This window comes from Crinia signifera, chromosome 6, assembly GCF_055691185.1.
Source record: "Crinia signifera chromosome 6, ASM5569118v1, whole genome shotgun sequence".
Lineage (NCBI taxonomy): Eukaryota > Metazoa > Chordata > Amphibia > Anura > Myobatrachidae > Crinia > Crinia signifera.
In genome coordinates this window covers 38,104,866-38,124,477 of record NC_139222.1, presented here as the reverse complement: position 1 = coordinate 38,124,477, position 19,612 = coordinate 38,104,866, and the positions used below count along the sequence as shown (strand labels likewise).

The window sequence follows — 19,612 nt, the reverse complement described above, 5'->3', positions numbered from 1 at the left end:
ACATCAGTCCCTGCCCCAGAGGAGCTTACAATCTATATACCCTACCACATGTACACGCACACAGACATTCTAGGGTTAATTTTGTTGGGAGCCAATTAGCCTACCAGTATATTTTTGGATTGTGGGAGGAAACCGGAGTACCCGGAGGAAACTTACGCAAGCACGGGGAGAATATACAAACTCCACACAGTTAGGGCCATGGTGGGGATCGAACCCATGTCCTCAGCCCTATGAGGCAGTAATGCTAACCATTACACCGTCCGTGCTGCCCCATTTATTGTTACTTTTACATGAGTATGGATATCGGATCTTTTGTCGGAAACTGTCACGGTTTTTGCCCATTTGCGGACTTTCCGACACTCGGTACATTGAATACCAACAGTAGAGTTCCTGTCCTGAAGGGATGAAAAACGGATTCCGACTGTCGGGGCATTCCAACGGCTTGAATCCGAGTCTAAATACCCCCCCCCCCCCCCCTCTTAGTTGGTGATCAGGATTTAAAGTCTTTTTGAATCCATACACAAGTTGTTTTTTTGTCCTATTAGTTTGTAATATATTGTAGCACTTCTATAACAGGCTTGCTGACGTGTTATTATAGAAAAGAGCCTCTTTTATTGACTAAAAATATTCATGTAACTGAGAACTGAAGTACTATTGAGTAGTGTGCCGCTCGATGTGCCTATTGCTACCACACACCACGTGATACGTGGCCAGTATGTGGTTGGCTGACAGCATTGCAGTGCGTATGAAGATCATTAAGCCTTTGGGATTCACAGTTTATATGCAATGTGCACTGCATGTATTCAAATGTACGCACAAAGGCACAGGAAACTCTGGACATGGTCCGTCTGATTGGCTGTGTTATGGTAGTGTTGGGGGCGTGTCGCTTTTGTGGTTGCACACCTCGATGATCAGTCATACACATTGGAGGCCATGCTCAGATGCAGAGGAGGCTCCAAAGGAGGGGCTGCAAACACACATACAATAACAGGTGTGGGTAATTAATCAGTGGTGATGAGATGATAAATGTAATATTCTGGCAGAGCTGCAGCTTCCTATTAGGGGAAATTGCGAACCTCCGATTTTCACACGACATATATGGCAGAAAAAAATAATAAAAAAATCCTTTTTCTACCATTATGACGTGCCTCTGTATCAGATATAAATGACTGTAAACATTGCCATTCGTGAACCATTTATTATATGGTCATGGAAAAAAAACATAATAATTTAGGCACAGCCCATAAAACACACAGAATAGACCGTGATCACATCAATTTAAAACCTAAATAAGTCCCTAATCCTAATGGGATAGGGTCATTAGGTCGACATGGTTTTTTTTGAGCCGACATGTGGTACCCGAAGCATGGCGAGCGGATGTAATGCTAGGTTTTTAGTGTTTATGTTGACTGTATTGACATTCCGGTAAAAAATGTTACCGGATTTTTCAATGTCGACTTTAACCATGTCAACCTAATGACTGTCGACCTAAATGCATGTAGACCTTCCTGCATGTTGACCTAACGATCCATACCCATCTTTAATGAGGCATTTTTCCGAGAGAGGAAAAAAAAAATGAAAACATGGAATTCCTCTGAGCTCTGCTGCCAGTATCGGACATTTCCCACGGTTACAGCTGATAACCACAGTGCTGATATGTAGAGCAGCGGGCTCTACGGTCACAGAGAAGAAATAAATGACGTGGTCCCAATGAAGAGAACTGTAAGCAATCCGTCCCACGGCTTTTGCACATGCACACGGATTCCCTGTGCGTCTCGAGTATAGACTGCGGCGGCCAATTTGGAAATGACGTCCAAGCCTTGATTTGGATCTCTAATGCGGCTCAAGCCTCATTCCCATCAATTACGGTAACTGTGTTTATACTTTAGTCTAGGCTCTTACGCAAATCAATCCTCTCTCTTGTTTATAGAGAGAGCCACCACTGCTTAGATGGTAAAGGTGCAGCTGCTGTAGATCTGGTATGAGTTTCGGTGGTGTATGGAAACTGCCGGTGGGTGTCTCAACCCTTGCAGAGTCACAGCTCAAAGCAATAGTACATTGCCGTCATTGTGACTGGGTTTTAACTAGTCTAATATTTTGGTAATGCTTAGAAGGTAGCTCACTTTGGATGAGGTAGTTGGTACAACAGGGTGGGCTGATCGTACAAAAAGAAAATGTGTTTGCAGGAATGCTCCAGGTGCCTTTATATTTACCATATGCTGATTGGGGAGCATTTTATGTGTTTGGACTGCGAAGTTCCACACCCACTCGCCGGCATGTGCAGACAGTGGGCCTAATTCAGGCCTGTTGGCAAGGCGACAATTTTTGAAGATAGGCAAAACCGTGCTGCACTCCAGGTTGGGCAGATGTAACAGGTGCAGAGAGTGGATGTGGGTGGGGTGTGTTCAAACTGAAATCTAAATCGTACAGTAAGAATAAAGCAGCCAGTATTTTATGCACAGAAACAAAATAACTCACCCAAATCGAACTCTCCCTGCACATGTTACATCTGCCCCAGCTGCGGTGCAGCATGGTTGTTTCCATCTGCACAAATTGCAGCCGAATCAGGCCCAGTATCTCCACTTTCATCGGCTAGGGCAAAACCGGGTTGTAATGTGGTCTTCTCATGTTCACAGTTCCACTGTACGTGTTGCTGATATTGGGCCAGATGTACTAAGCTTCAAAAGTGATAAAATGGAGAGTGACAAACAGCCAGCCAATCAGCTCCTGTCTGACATTTTTCAAACAGTCTGTCACATGACAGGTAGGAGCTGATTGGCTGGCTTTTTATCAATCAGCTCCTACCTGTCATGTGACAGACTGTGTTTGAAAAATGTCAGACAGGAGCTGATTGGCTGGCTGTTTGTCACTCTCTCCATTTTATCACTTTTGAAGCTTAGAGAATGTGGCCCATTGCACGCTAAGCAGGGATGTGTGTAAGTGTCGCTAGGCCTGATGTTAGATGTTTCTTACACCAAGGATAGGGCTGGTGGAAATCTGTCCTCATGGTGATGCTATGGCTAATTTGTGTATTTGTCTCCTTCTCCGCAATGCTTGAAACCTCTCCCCTTATGCTTTAAGACACTGACCGCCATCCTTACATCATCACACCCCTATGTACTGGAGAACCATACACCTGCATCTTATGCTGATGAATGTACAGTCTCTGTTTCCGTTTCCTTGTAGATTGTGTTTGCCTGTGAGTCCCTGATTGCAGCGTCCAATCCTTCTGGTACTAGGCCTCCGTGTAGCTGATTCCTTCCCTCATTATGGACAAGGATCACATGACAGAGAGGATATTGAACATCACCCTGGAGATCATCTACCTACTGACAAGAGAGGTGAGGGGGTCTATACTGACATCACTGAGCTTAATATGGACTCTGGGGCAGATGTATGAAGCAGTGATAAGGGAGGAGAAGTGATAAAGTGCCTGGTACGTTATCACCGGCCAATCAGCTCCTGACTGTTCAGTTACAGGCTGGGTCAGGAGCTGATTGGCCGGTGATAAAGTACCAGGCACTTTATCACTTCTCCCTTATCACTGCTTCATACATCTACCCCAATTGGATGCACGTTGGGTTTTCTGCTTTCAAGACCCTGCTGTGCGATAAATAACAATGGAAAAAGTCTGATACTTTATTGGTCCAGGGGTCTCCACAGCTCCCTCTCAGCTCTCCGCCATCTTTTCACTGGGGGAGGGCTGCTGGGAGGGGATGTGGCTGCTTGGAGCTGCATTTCTTCCTACTGCTACCTCAGGACATGCACGGATACACTCACACACAGGGGGTCACACAGAGGGCAGGCAAATAACCCGACGCTTCAGAAGCCGGTTATTTGCCGGGTTATTCGGCCGCAGCTGTGTGAAAGCGGTATTATAGATGTTCAGTGCTGATTGGTTGCCACGGGCCACTCTGGCTCACTTCTCCTCCCTTATCACTGCTTCATACATCTACCTCTCAGTGTGTTTAGTCCTCTCTGACCAACTGGATAAGGGGCTCGGCCTGTGCCGCTACTGGTGCTGTTCCTGGGGTATACGTCAATGCTGACTCTGGGATAGTGAGCTTCTGCTGTTTAGTGTGGAAAATCTGGCCTTTTTCTCCTTTTTGAAAACCCTGAGTGGTTTATATGCTGTGTATGTATAATATGTGGTGAACATCTGTCCAGGGCGTGTGCAGTAAGAAATAGAAGGAGGAGGAGTTGGGTGGGATGAGTGTGTGAAAGACCTCCCAGCACCGCAGCACCATGGTGTATACACCATGGATCCCACGTCTAGAGCCCCCTCAATGGAAACTCAAAGCCCTCAGTGCACTATACATCTCCAGCCTCATTCCCACTCTCGCGTCCTCCTGCACTCTTCCAATGACTGCGGCCATCTTTCTGGTCCTTCCTCCCACTCACTATGTCTCCTGTGCTATTCCCTGTGTCTTCCCACGCTCCATTGGTCATTCGTCCAGCATCCCTACCTTGCCTGTGACAATCATATCTATAGCCAAGCCCACCACCCCTGTGCCTTTCTCTTCAGCCTCTACAACACCCAACTATTCTCCGCACTCCCTCTTTGTGTCTGAATTCCGCAATCTGTGCGTTTCGGGGTCCTGGGATACAGTGGCGTTATTATAGTAACAAGGACAGGATTAATGGGATGGCGCAGTGTCATAATGTGGGGCATGTAACAAAATGTCTTCCTGCTCTGTATGTTGACATTCATGCACATATGGGTGGTTACGCGGTACTGTGATTCGGTCATCGCTGCCCAGCCAGAGGACCTTATTCTGATTGACTCACAAGGCTGTGAATTTCGTAGCCTTGCGAGTACATCAGATGGCACCCGCCGCCGCTTGCACTCGCGCCTTACCCCCTGCATGCCTGCGGAATGGCTGATTTACATAATCATCTATTCGCAGGTGGGGAGAAATCATTCGATTGGTAGGCGACCATCAAAATGATTTCTCCAGCGCTCGCAGTTTAGAGACACCTATAAAGTAACTGTAAACTGCGGGCGCCCTGTGCAAGGACAGGGCGGGCTCCGGTGATGTCAGCTGCCTGCCCCCCCACACCCGTGTCATGGCCTCATTAGCCTGAGAACACCCATGAAACATTGGCCGTTCCCATATGCTAATGGACCTGCCCGCCGCCACCCCCGCCCATTTCCGACCGCTTTGTAGGGTGCAAGCATCTGGCAAACAGAATGTTCACCGTGGGTGCACGCACCCTGCGTCTGCACATGCGCAGAAATGCAATTGCGCATGCGCAGACGCACACCATCGGTCATCCACGCAAACGCATGGAGGACCGAATCAATCAGAATAAGGTCCAGAGTGACATCCTGCCCTGTGAAAGCCTGGGAATTGCTCACCGCAGCTGGTGGAAATATCCCAGTCCTGCGATTAGCAGCGAATCCATTCACAAGCTCCTCCCCTTCTAATGATGTCTCCAGTGTGCGCAGCCCAGGACTGACTTACAGGAGAAGCAGTCAGATCAGGACTGGAGCTGAGGTCACATGACTTCCTTTGGAACGCCTGGGCACGCCTGAGTTTTGACTGAAACTACCAGAAAATGGCCTGTGGCCTCCCGTCCATCACCGTATGTATGGCCAGCGATTAAAAGAAAGTAACATGATTTTATCGCAGGACGGCCTCGCGCATGCGCACTATGTTCTGTATCAATGCGCAGTCTATCAATAATCACCCGCCGTGCAAATTCACAGTCGCGCAATCAGGTCTGAATAACCCCCATGGTTAGGCTGCGGTTTGGGATAGGGTAAAAGAGCAATGTAAACTTGTCAACATTGTGATCCACAAAGACCCTCATCCTCCCACTAGTCCTCTCCAGACTGGACGAGTGGAATCTCCTCCCTTTTGGTCTTCCTTACAAACACCTCTCTCCACTCCAATCTATCCTCAATGCTGCTGCACGGCTCATCTTCCTCTCCAAATGTTCTATGTCCACCCCCCCCCCTTTCCCAGCCCTGCACTGGCTCCCCTTTCCCTGCAGAATACAATTCAAGCTCCTCACACTCGCTTACAAAGCCATCTCCCAGTCCTCTCCCACCTACATATCTGACCTTGTCTCACTTCACACTCCCACCCGCCCTCTCCGCTCCACAAATGCACATCGCCTCTCCTGCCAACTGGTTACTTCCTCCCATTCCCGCCGCCAATATTTTGGCCGTGGTGCTCCTTATCTCTGGAATTCTCTACCCCTCCCTGTCAGACTATCCACCTCCCTACAAACTACTTCTTCATTAAACCCAGCTGTCTTTTTGGAATATATAAATCTCTGCCACCCTAATAATTGCTTCAGTGTCCTGTCCCCTGATGGAACTGTTTTTACTTAACATGTACTTGTCCTAAACTGCCTTGTTCTTTGCTCATTAATGTATTAAAAGGCGCCACAGAACTCGTCCCTATATAAATAAACGATAATCATCCCGAATGCCCACAATCTTTTGTCACACCTGTTAGTATAGATTGCCAAAAGAGTGTATATGGAGACTCCTCCAGCCGAGTGAGATTATCGGCACCTTCTTTGTAAACAGATTTGTAACTGGTAACACTGGGGCAGATGTATGAAAGGTCGTTATGGGGGAGAAGGGGTATCAGCGCACGTTATGTGCACTGATACCGCTTCTCCCCCATGTATGATCGAGCCGGGATGCTCCCCTGTCCATATCGGCGCTGCTATCAAAATGATAGCAGGCCGAATGTATGAACAGTCAGCATCGCTGACCGTTCCGCACGAAGCCGGGTTTGGCTTCGCCAGCATCAGGCTGGCGAAGCCCTATCTAAACAGCAGGGACAGCGCTGTCCCTGCTGTTAGGTCTGGGCTGCGCTGGGGATCTCGCGTGAACAGCGAGATCCCGCGCATGCCCAGTGCGGCCGGCCGGGGGACAGGAGATAGCGCAGTATGCGCTATCTCCAGAAAGGGACATCGCCGAAGCTCCCCCGCTTCGGCAGACAAGATGTTAATACATCTTGTCGATGTCCCTTCCTGCTTCGCCTCGCTATTGAGGCGAAGCAGGAAGTATCATAGCGGCGCGATAAGCGCTGCTATGATACATCTGCCCCACTGTGTTACCCTGTTGACAGTTTGTCTGTGTCAACCTTAAGCCTGTCGACCTTCAGTGGTCGAGCCAGTGTATGTCAACCTTAGTGTTGACCTAACGTCCGTTTCCTGTAAGTAATGGGAGCAAGGTCCTTTATTATTATACTATATATATATTGCACACATATTGTGCAGCACTTTAACACTCACATCGGTCCCTGCCCCAGTGGAGCTTACAATCTATATTCCCTACCACATGTACACGCACACACAGACATTCTAGGGTTTGTTTTGTTGGGAGCCAATTAGCCTACAAGTATATGTTTGGATTGTGGGAGTACCCAGAGGAAACCCACACAAGCACGGGGAGCATATACAAATTCCACACAGTTAGGGCCATGGTGCGGATAGAACCCATGACCTCAGTGCTGTGAGGCAGTAATGCTAACCATTACTCCATCCCTGCTGCCCGTACAGTAGTGTAATAAGAATCCTCTGATGCAGGGGGATTACGGCGACCTACTCACAACACCCAGCTTGCTCTACATTATCTTCCATTATGTTTTCTGTCCTGTTTAGAAATAAGTGTACTAACTGTGTTGTTCTGACCTATTCTTCTGCAGGTGTACACAGTAGTGAAGAAATCAAGTGAAGGGGGTCGCTCCAGTGTGTCCGATGGATTGAGCAGCACTTTGAGCCCCATCATGGTGTCCCCTCTTAACGCAATGATACACGAGAAAGACAATGACCAGAAGATCCTGGAGCTCACCAACAAGATCATTCGGATGCTGACCGGAGAGGTGACTGCTGGGAATGGGGCATTATACTGTAGCAACAGGAGATATGTCCTGGTGATGACCGTGTCATTGTGTGTATGCAGGTTCCTATAAGGTGTGAGGATGTCACTGTCTATCTCTCCATGGAGGAGTGGGAGTATTTGGAGGGACACAAGGATCTCTACAAGGACGTCATGGAGGAGAATCCACAACCTGCTAGTTCACAGGGTAAGATCAGGTTTCATCTTATAATCCTCTTATTCGTGTAGAGTAGAAGGTAATAGTTTAGTGACTTGATCTGTCAGGCCTCTTTGGATACTTCAAGAAATCTAATTGCTAGAGTGCACGACTTGGTCATCCCTGGGGTGTTGACTTGTTGGACATGGGTTGGAAAAATCAATTCATTAATAAAATGCAAAGTCAATGGACGTAAGAGAAATCTAAATCAAATCATTAAATGGTGTGACCACCCTTTGCCTTCAAAACTGCATTAAATCTTTTAGGTACACTTGTACAAAGTCAGGGTGTTTGTAGGATAGATCATTAAACAATTATACTAAACAGGTGATAATGATCATCTTTTTCATATGTAGGTTGAAACACAGTCATTAACTGAAATAGAAACAGCTGTGTAGCAGGCTAACTAGGTGAGGAACAACCAAACTTTTTATTAACCTATAAAAAGGGGTCAGTATTCTCGGTGTGAACCCCAAGTTGGTTTAACCAGGGTGATCATTTTTCTACTGTGCCACTTTATATTAACATTTCATAGAAACTGTACAGCATAACCTTAAACACTCCGATATATTTAATAACAGCATAAGGAACATTCCAGTTTTGATCACCAGGTGTCAGTGTAGTTCCTGTTTTTGAAACGTGTTATAATCTCTTTAACAAATTGCAGAATTATTAATCATCGCAGACATTTTTCATATGCAGCAAGACAGCTGCATGCGTACAGATGGAGAATGGTATTCAATTGCAAGGGATGAAAATTAATGGGTCTCCAGTATTTCTTCTTTCCTCACGATTGTCCTCCAGTGCATTGGATGATGAATGAGAGATGGCTTTCTAGGACAGAAATGATAGAAAAAGTGAAATTTCTGTGATTTCTATATGGGGTATCCCCTAGAGCTCCTTGTTGCTAAGAACTGAATGGTAGCTGGAAATACCAGAATATTCATAGGTGTTCCAGTTATATTGGCGTATTTCCAGCTACCCTCATATTTACCTAGTAATACAGACACATTCATTTTCATCCCCTGCAATTGAATACCATTCTCCTGTCTGTGCACAACTGCAACTGCTTCTGCCTTACGCACGTTTCACCCGCTATGGGCTTCTGCACAATAGTTTGGTATGATGTAGTAACAATAGGGTAGCCAAGGAATGTAAAATGAGCCTCTAATTGATTCTTTGCCAAAAATATATCCTCAAGAGTAAATTAATTTTAATACCAAGAGCTTTCTTACGTGGGAAAAAAAGAAAAACCCAGCAGATTGTATCTTATATTTCTAACATATTTCGTCTTTATGTTTTTTATGTATAGATATATGTGATGTCACACGCCGCCGTCCGGTGTCCCCAGTACCTGGACGGTCGGCGGATGGGGAGCGGGGCCGCGAGGCTGGTGACGCTGCTGCTCGGCAGCGTTCCAAGCCTCGGTCTCACGCTGAGCGTCGGGGCTTTGCTAGGCAACGCTCCCGACTTCCGCCCAGCAGCAGCACTCACACAGCGCGCCTGACGTCACGCAGGCGGCGCCAAAGTTTGAATAAGTAGCCGGCGTCTGCTGGGCACAGACGCCGGTTATAGCGTCTCCATACGCCTGCCTAGTCCCTGGCTCATCCCAGCGCTGCCCTGTTTCCTGGATCCCTCCCAGGGGATCTCCGGTCTCCCTGCCTGTCTCAGCTGGATGTCAGTTTTTCAGCGTTTCTCCAGTGACCTTATCAGCTCTGCTGTAGTTTACCTTGGGTCAAGTAAGTGCTCCTTTGGAGCCTGGTTTATTTCTGTGGAGCCGCCGAGCTCCTTTTTTCTTATCAGGCTGTGCTCATATTGGTTCAGCTCCCCTGCTGGGGCATTGGACCTGCCCCGCCGTGGGCCTAATTCAGACCATCATTCTTTCTGTCTTTTACCCTTGTTCTGGTCCTCGCTTTCCTTTTCCTATCTGTCCTAGGCAGGGCCTTCCCTACCTATCCACTCCTGTTTGGGGGTTTTGGGGATTCGCTATCTAGCATTGTATTGTATTCTTGTGGAGATTCCCCGTCAAGTTCTCCTTGTGTCTGCGACTGGGTCGTATTCCCGTTATTGGCCTGGTGCCGGCAGACAGGGGTTGTCTTTCAGTTAGGCCCGGTAGTTAGTATTTCCTTTTGAGTTACCCCTGACGATCACTTCTTCTTTGTCCATTCATAGACCTAGCTGCATCGGGGTTGAAGCAGGCCTAACTCGCTCCTTCGAACACGGCGGCCACAGGTGAAGCCTAGTTCCCGCAGGGATTGGTCATCTGCCCGGGGTACTCAACAGAGTTAGTATAGGGTTCGCTGTGGCCGTCCTAACCGGCGGTCCCGGCTGCGGGCTCACGCCTGATCTCCCGTTCCCTGTTCCAGGTTACCAACACACTGTGCCTAGCGGCAAGCATAACATGTGAATAATAAGAGAAGCCTTTTTTTGCTATGAAATTTATGAACATACAGTATAGTATTTTTACTGTTTTACGTCACTTTAAAGAAAATGTATTAAAAACTTATTTTTCACTGCCGCTATCGATCCTAGTTACTATACATGTAGGGATGCCAATCCCGGGGGGGGGATTTTTTCTTTTTTTTTCTTTTCAATTTCGGGTTTTGGGATTTAAAAATGCCTATATCTGGGATTGAATTTGTTAATATAATGTGGCGGTTGCGGCAGTCGTGAGGTGGGAGCCCAGAGGTGGTCGGGTGCCGGACGTTCATGCAATTCATGGAAGCTCCAATCCCGGGATCCAAATACCAGTGTTTTTAGGGCCAAACTGGATCCCAGGATTGACCACCCTATTATACATGTTTCCCTTTAAATAACCAGGACCTCAAATTTCCCCTGGCTATAAAGTACAGCAAAAATAATGTAGATTCTAACTCTATTCCAGAACACCTGCTTAATAAAGCAACTGCCCCAACCAATCCTAACACATACACAAATGCTTATCATGCGTTGTGCTTTGACCTCTGGGAGAATCACGTCATGACATTTTTCCCCTATGATTTCTAAAGTGCGCTTGCCCAGACCTCCAGGAATCATGCATAGGACAAAAAAGGTGAAGGATGTGACTTTAGACCTTAGACTTGGGCGCTTTTAGACATGTTTGGTGTCTTTTGCTTAACTCACTTGCTCTTTCAAAATCTAAAGCTGAAAAAATACATCAGTTTTTGATCCCTATTGTAATCTATGTGTAATCTTTTCCAGATATGCCAAGCTCCATCACCACATCTGTTGCACTTAATTTGCAAAGGTTATCACCAGAGTCCGTAGGTGAAGATGAATGTGTAACGGCCTTTAAACCAAAGGCAGAAGCAAACACTGTCAATAAAGTTGCAGAAAAATCCACCTCTTGTGATGTACATCTCCAAGTTACCAACACGTCTACAAAATATACGCAGACTGAATCTATTTGCGTAGAAGCAAAGTCTCCTTTCTTCAGTGAAATGTCGGATATTCCTTCCAGCCCCACAGACCATACTGTGAGGAGAAGATACACGCCTGAAACTTCCATATCATCTGAGGATGGTAGTCGAACAGGGTCTGACGTTTATAAACTGGCACAACAGAGACAAAATGCATCTGCCCAATCAGAACATGACATGGAGTCATGTGATAAAGGGCGTCTCACAGACGGCAATATTTACACACCAGCAAGACGCAAATCTGCTGACATCACAGACGAATCAAACTCCTGGGACCCCGACATAACCTACCCAACAAGTGTTTCACCCACAAATGAATCGGAGACCCAATACACATCGACTTGTATTATAGAGGTCGCAAACTCATGTGATAAAGGCAGTGTGACCGGTACAGACAAGTACACACCCGCCAAGCATAGACAGAAGCCATATACAACTGCCAAAACCTCAGAGGTGACCGAGTCACCTGACACAAATGTAATGTACACCAATGTATTTACACCCACTGAGTTAACGCAAGCAGATTTATCTAATATTAAGAAGGAGTTGGTGTCATGGGAAGACGGGAACCTGGAAGTCAAAAATATGTATATCCCGCCAAAAAACGTGCAGAGAAAAATAGCGCCTTCCGGCGAAATATGCAGCACGGCGGCGTGGGACAGTCTGACTGACCAAGATAGTTATCCACAGATACCATTTACCACCACTCGTATCAAGACGGAATGGGACGACGGGAGTTTTGCGGACATTTATACACCTCCAGACCATGCACAGGCCGCATACGCCACTATTAGCATCGAAGACTACAATAAAGACCCCAGTAATCGAGACAAAATGCATAAAAACCTGTCTATAATAAATTGCTCTTCATACAATGAGAGCTATGACAGTAGGCTAACTTACGCCACGCCCCAAATAATTCAGATGTATACCTGTCCTCTGTGCAACAAGTGTTTCTCCAGTAGCTCAAATTTCGCCAAGCACGGGCTAAACTGTAAGGGCAGGAAGCCGCACATCTGCTCCGGATGTGGCAAATGTTTCGCCAGCGCATCCTATCTTGTTATCCACGAGCGGATTCACACGGGAGAGAAGCCCTACTCTTGCTCGCACTGCGGGAAGAGCTTCACCAGGAAGCCAGACCTCATCCGGCACGAGCGGATACACACAGGGGAGAAACCGTTCGCGTGTCCGGAATGTGGCAAGTGCTTCACCAGCGTCTCTAATATATTTATGCATCGGCGCATTCACAGCGGAGAAAAGCCCTTTCCCTGCTCCGAGTGCGGGAAACGCTTCATTAAGAAGTCCGACCTGGTTCGGCACGAGAAAATCCACATACCCCAGAAACCTCTGCCTTGTCCGGAGTGTGGTAAATATTTTGGTTCCAAGGCCATCCTGAACAAGCACATGCAGGTTCATGCCGAGGAGATGCCGCTGATTGTCCAAGAAGCCAGTTGATTATTTTATTTTTTTCATATATTATGAAAAACTCAATTTACTATATTCAAAATTAAATGCAAAGGTTTTTTCCATGTTTATACTGGTCCCCATCTTTAGCGATTTATGTCATTGTAAACCAACTCTTCCGAAAATACCGATTGTCAGATGTCGGGGGTCCTAGTCTATAAGCAGCTAATGGAAAATAGCTTGTATGGGTAGAAAGTCTTTCTAACTCACCGTTAGAACTTTACTCCTGACGGTGGGGGTTATTCAGTCCTGATCGCTGATGTATAACTGCAACTCCCTCGCCATCAATTTATTTCCCCAGGCTGTGCGTGACCCAGATCCTACTGTGCCTGTGCGATAGAGACGGGATTACTGGGTCGGAGCGGACTGTAATAAAGAGAGCATTCCCTCATGTGACATAAAAGTTTATGTTTTTAACTTATGGACGTTTAAACATCTAGATCAATGTAAGACTTCCTGTTCTAAGCCATATCTTTTAATATACGGTGCAGGCAGAGTTATTTATTAGCCGAAATGCTGGGGCCTAATTCAGAGATGTACGCAATCCTCATTTTTTTTCACAGTCGAGCGATTATCAGTGCTCTGCGCATGGTCTTGCAGCGGTGGTAACGGGGAGAATTTCTTTGCACAGTGATTGACGGTCGGGAACCATTTGGGAGAGGTAATGGGGCAGAAATACAGGTGTGTTGCCTGTTGCAGCTCATGGCTGCGGTTCAGTACATCGTTACAATGGCTCTGGTGTCTTACTTCCAGCAGTCGCGCTGTGCGGTTATAGCGCTATTCATATGGTAGATCATCCAATGGTTGGATATGTGTACACAAGTGGTGAATCAATCGGCGCCTCTATACAGCTCCCGTTAGCTACAGCATTTGCACATTTTGGCACAGCTGCTGCATTCAAAATGGCGGCTGCAAAGGCATTTGCATATATCTCTGAACCGGCCCATAGACACAGAGAGGACCGAATCGCACAGGTTGTTCTGGTGATTTACATTCTCGTCTGATGAGAGCTTACCGTTTGTACGGTAAAAAAAAAAAAAAAGGCTGTATGCACTGGATTGAACTGTTCCTATTGGCTGACTGTCTATGACACCTCACCCAATCCCATCTCTCTGTAGGAGAGGTGAATAACCAGGTGCTTATCCAAAACTAAGCGGTTGATGTACCCAGCAGTGATAGGAGGACCAGTTGAGAACTTGACCGTAGGAACCAATCAACATCAAGTACATTCTATAAAGTGATAGCTAAAATCCTTATCGGTTTCTAAGAGCAACATCTCCACTGGTGCACTACTCCTCCAATCATGACACATTAACCACTCAGTATTTCTTACAGGAGTGAAAGGGTGATCAAAGTGCTCGGTGGTGTGAACAGAAATGAATCCTATTCGTCATGTAAAATTAGAGCGATAAAATATTTTATAAGTGGTTTGAAAGATGATTTTTCACTGATAGATTTTTTTAGTATAACAGAAGCCTATACTATTAATTGTTTATTTTGTGATTGTATGTTGCATGAATTTAACAGATTTTTTTTTCTTCTTGTTTTATAAGGAAAATAAAAACTTAGACATACTAGTTCTGTATTCCCAGATGGCTCTGCAGGTCTTCCGTTCTCACGCTACAATTATTCAGCAAATAATACCTAGGGAACACGTACACGTTAGACCTCGTTCAGTGCTCCTGCTACACATTTCACCACCTCCCCATCAGCAGGCACTGTGGAACACATGATGTTATGCGGATGGGTCACGTAACTAATCGCTGCTAAAATTGTACACATGAATCGCTGCGGTACCGACAAAGGCAGGTATTCAATGCTATAATTCCGGAGGGCTGGTGCATTCGCTGCCAGCCCTCCCTCACCCCCTATTCATCGCCTCAGGGGCTCGCTGCCCATGGTGGTGAATTTTAATCCCCCAAGCGAATGCCACAGGGAGCCGGCGGCAGGCAGGGAGATGGAAGCCTCCCTGCCTGCGCCGGACACTGTGGGAGTGAAGGAGGGCTGGCAGGGACACAGGGAGAGCCCCCTGAGAGCTGGCAGGGGACTGGGATACGGAGCCGCTGCACTCATTGGTCCCGATCTTGCTTGCGAATGTGTAAAAAAAATTTTTTTTTAAATAAAAAATTAAATATATATTCATTTGCAGCTAACACAGAAATAAAAATAGCATGCCCCTTCACAGATAAAAAATTCTGATTTTTTTGACACCCTAAAAAAATATAAAAAACCCTTTATTTTAAAATCTCACATTCCAGTTCACCTAAAAAAAGATGACGAATGCAGAACCGTGAATCATGGCGAAAATCACTGGAGAAAGCAGTTCGCCATTTGAGCATTGAATACACTCTCGGCGAATTTGACTAAAAACCCCATTGAAAACCACCGGCGAATCGACATTCGCTGTTCACTTGAAGCGAATTGTCTCCATTGAATTGGGAGAATCGTTTTATCAGAGGAAAAATTTGCCGTTAGCCCAGATAAATGCCGGATTCGCTGTAAACTACGGCGAATCTGAGGCATTGAATACCGGCCATAATATTGTATTCTGACATCTTATCTGACCTAGCGAACATTGCGGTATGTTGTGGATTCTTTATAAAGGCGACTGTGTCTTTGTGCAGAGCGATCCAGGTAAGCGCAGATCACTCAGCGATGCAGCAGCCATGTGTGTGCTGAGCCATCTCTGGGGAGAACTAGCTATATACTGCAGGCTTGGATGCTCTACTGCTGCTGCTTCTCAAGATGCAGCGTCGCATCAACTGCAGCCAAATCGGGCTCCTGGTGAGTTAGCCCATGTTTTTAAAGTCCCAATAATTTAAAAGGCAAAACCATGATGGGTTTTTCTTTAACCCTTTGAGCGCCAGCGTTGCTGTGAGATCCTCAAAATATCCACTGAAAATGCCAGCGTTGCTCACAGCGACTGTTCTTTTAGCATAAATAAATACAAATACGGCCGAGTCATTGAAAAAAAGAAGTTGCTGTGAGTGGCGCTGGCCTTTTCAGTGGATATTTTGAGGCTCTCTCACAGCAAAATTGGCACTCAAAGGGTTAAAGTATTGCCTATTACATAAGGCCATTGGTGTTCAACTTTCTTTATAAATGATTGAAGTTACCCCAACAATAGTTACCACTGGGGTAATAACAATTTGTAAGTAGAATAAGAACTTTAGGATGAGAATGATCAAAGGGGGGAGACGGCTAAAGTACCAACCAATCAGCTCCTAGCTCTCTTGTTACAGACCGGGGGTAGATTTATTACCCGGCGATCAGGGGATATGCGCTATCCCCGTGCCTTATGGCAGGGGAAAGCGCTTCCCCTAATCTATGACACCCGCCGAGCGGGTGTCTAACGTGCGGCGCTGTGGGGCAGGAGGCATAGAGCAGGGACGATATTTTGTACTGCGCTCCTGCCTAATTTATGAACGGTCAGCATTTATGAACCACAGCATTGTGGTGGTAACAGTGTGTGCTAACTTCTTGTGCTGAGTTTTTTTTTTTAATGAGGTCTCCTCTACAATCCAGCACTAATAAATTGTAACAGGCATCATATGGGGACGAGCTCATGTACTACCATCATGCGGGTTCCACTTTTTTTTTTTTGCCCCGGAAAGAAGAGAGACCTATCAAAGCTGAACAAGTAAATAATTGCACAAGGACGCCCATATTCCTTTCTGATTGTTGCCTTTCTATTGGATGTTTAAATATATATAGCCTGCCTGGGCATGGAGATGATTGCTGCACCTCTCACATAATCGCACGAATACAGAACAGCTGAAGCTCTGTCACGGTGGTTGGAGACCACAAGGTGGCGCTGGGAAGTGTCCACATCAAGGACATTGTTCTTGGACAATTATTACTTATCTGCAAAGATGGGGAACAACAAGTGTCCTGTGTCTAGATCCAGCAGCTTGGGCAAAGTGTGGATCATTAGGTTGAAAGTTAATATGGTAAATATAGTCAAAATGTCGTCACGAGCAATGAGTCAACATGGTAAAAGGTTGACGTGAGTTATTCAGTGTTCCATTGGTAATATTGGGTTTGGTGTGGGACGGTCAGTACTGCGCTCCAAGCTGCCTGTATTCTTTTCAAAAAAGGGGGGATCACCTGGTTTCCCCAAGGTTTACAGATAAATGAAAAGATATTTTTGAAATGTGAATATGGGCGCTAGACAAAGTGATGGATATAATCAAAAAATATATGGAATACAGAGGCTGGTACTTCCCTGTAATGCTCAAGTTCTCCAGATAGGTATTTTTCAAAAGCGTATATTCTTGTTTAGAGATATGAAATGATTTCATATCTCTAAACAAGAATATACGCTTTTGAAAAATACCTTTTTCCTTCAGCCTATGGTGGACCACTGGTACCATGGGATATTCTAGGTCCTCCAGACCGGGCACCAAGGAGTTAAACTTCTGAGAGTGCAGCTTGGCTGGCCTCCTTAATACCCTGCCCTGCCCCAGGCTAATCAGTTTTTTTCTTGGTGCCTCAGGAACAGGCACATTTGTAGGGTAGGGCTGTTTCAGCCCTGGTTTTAAACTTCATTTTTTCTTTTATTTCAACCTACAGCCATACCACACTGAATAGGCCCAATCTCATCCGATCTTGGCAGCTAAGCAGTGTTGGGCCTGGTTAGTACTTTTGTGGGAGACCACATGGGAACACCAGGTGCTGTAGGTTGCCTGCTGCAGGCACTGTGCACAGTGCACTGCAACAGAAGGAAGCACGCTGTGCTGGGTCTCTGACCTCCATGGCCAGATGCCTCAGCATCTCCACAAGGCATCGGGGGAGCCGCTGCAGCGTCTGGAAGCTTCAGTCAGGTAAGCGGAGTCCCAGTGTGGGGCTCCGGCATACCTATAGCGGCGACCACCGCTGGCGGAGGAGGCAACGCCGGCGGTCCCGGCAGCGGGGTCCCGTTCTTTCGGTCTCCCCTCTAGGCCACCAGGGCTGACCTGTTGCAGGTCCTATATGGGCATATAGCCCTGGTTAGGCTCCGGGAGGGGGTTATTTTTTTTTTTTGTTTTGAGCAGCCCATAGCTCTACCCCCAGCCCCAGTGCAGGTCCTTTGTTTCAAATTTCCTGCCTGGTTGACATCACTCCCGCCTCTCTCCTTCCTTCTGGTGCCTGTTTCAAACAGGTGTGCCACAGTGTTAGTCAGACACTGCCTATCCTGCATGCTGCATGGAGGGAGACTTGAAGGAGAGACTGCTGGCGCTGAGTGTTATGCCTCCCTGTCCTGCACTGTCCTGGTGTCAGGTTGCATATTCCTCCTTCCTCACCTCATGGTGCTGGTTGTTGAGAATAGATGCCTATATAGGGGTTAATTTTTACCCTATTTTTTCTCACTAATTGAGGTTATCTGTGCTTTTATTTAGTATACTCTGTTACTTTACAGTTTATTACTACTGTGGTAGGCTCACAGAAGCAGATAACAGAGACACTTATCTTATGTTTGTGTCTCTTCCAATTAGTGTAGTGCCTGTCATTACCCACTGTCCTAATTAAGGCTGTGTGTGATTTTTGTCTTCACAACCCTGTAGACAGTTCCCTTCAGGGGCTTTCTGCCACAGGGCTCCCATTTTCTCCCTCTCTCCTCTCATTCGCCCAGACCTACAGCCATACCACACTGGATAGACCTAATTTCATCTGAATTTGGGAGCTGAGCAGTGTGGGGCCTGGTTAGTACTGAGTGGGAGACCACATGTGCACACCAGGTGCTGTGGGTTTGGCATTATAGCAGAGGAGTGTGGAGCTGCCTGTCACAGCCTATGTCATGCACAGCTACCTCACCTCAGGGTGATTAGTGTGATAGAGAGAGAGTGATAGAGGAAGGTTACTACTACCCAATACCAACACTGTCCTAGTGTCGGTGTACATGTCCCCTACCTTACCTCATGGTGTTTGGTAGCTGGGAACAGAGTGTTAGTTTCACTTTCTGTTTTCCAGACACTATCTAGGATTACTGCTCTAGAATGTGTTTTATTGCTTAAGATCAGAGGATCCGTGGGACACGCATCCGATCGATATCATCCGATTATCAATAGAAATCGGACGATTTTTCATCTTAAAAAAAAAAAAAAAAAAATTAAAAAAAATATTTTTTTTTACTTCTGCCACTTTTGGTATATATATTGGCTGCCAGTTTATACTGCATGTCAATTTAAGGTGTTTCATTGTATTATACACATTCCATGTTAAGTACCTCTGTTTACCTAAACAGCAGCTACTTCTGTGGTGGGCTCACAGTGCAGTAGTTTTAACTATTTATTCCATATAGATAGTTATCCTTTTCAGTGTCTTGTTGCCCCACTGTTCACTTACTTGTAAGTGAGTGCGTGCATTTTCTCGGTGTGAGTGTACATATCGGCCCTCTTGTTCTACAAGGGTCACTATGTCTTCTAAAGGCCCCATCCCCCCAAAAGGATGCGGCATATTTATACCTGCACAGAGTGCCAGGTTTTTTACCTGTGCAGTACAGGATTACACAGGCATGTGTGACAGCTGCTCTGTGGCTCTACTGCCACTTGCTACTGTAAAAGGTTCTGCTGAGCCAAAGTGGAGCTGCTTCACAGTGGCCTCTACAGCACCTCATGTTGCTGTAACACAACAATCAGATGCGTAGCCTGGTGGTTTAGTATCTGCTCTCATTACTGGCATTGATTGTGA

At 46.2% G+C, this 19,612-nt stretch overlaps 1 protein-coding gene, 1 non-coding gene and 1 pseudogene across 2 annotated transcripts; all 3 read left to right on the top strand.

Moving 5' to 3' along the window:
• Positions 1–36: 36 nt before the first annotated feature.
• On the top strand, positions 37–14,486 carry LOC146007562 (uncharacterized). Its single transcript, XM_083146020.1, has 5 exons — positions 37–1,868; positions 3,187–3,341; positions 7,671–7,847; positions 7,928–8,051; positions 11,262–14,486. The coding sequence occupies exons 2-5, from the start codon at positions 3,270–3,272 to the stop codon at positions 12,932–12,934; spliced, it is 2,046 nt and encodes a 681-aa protein (XP_083002146.1). The 5' UTR covers positions 37–1,868; positions 3,187–3,269; the 3' UTR covers positions 12,935–14,486.
• A 3,021-nt stretch (positions 14,487–17,507) lies between these two features.
• Positions 17,508–17,626, top strand: LOC146014280 (5S ribosomal RNA). The gene has a single exon (XR_014447229.1). It is a non-coding gene; the product is annotated as a 5S ribosomal RNA (ribosomal RNA).
• Positions 17,627–18,554: 928 nt separating this feature from the next.
• LOC146011677 (5S ribosomal RNA) lies at positions 18,555–18,672 on the top strand (annotated as a pseudogene).
• Positions 18,673–19,612: the final 940 nt, after the last annotated feature.

What these genes read in the sequence shown, in the direction of transcription:
- LOC146007562 (XM_083146020.1), top strand. Translation starts at nt 3,270, where the DNA reads ATGGACAAGGATCACATGACAGAGAGGATATTGAACATCACCCTGGAG. An exon ending in TCTACCTACTGACAAGAGAG is followed by an intron (nt 3,342 to 7,670) that starts GTGAGGGGGTCT and finishes ATTCTTCTGCAG; the next exon opens with GTGTACACAGTAGTGAAGAA. An exon ending in ACAACCTGCTAGTTCACAGG is followed by an intron (nt 8,052 to 11,261) that starts GTAAGATCAGGT and finishes AATCTTTTCCAG; the next exon opens with ATATGCCAAGCTCCATCACC.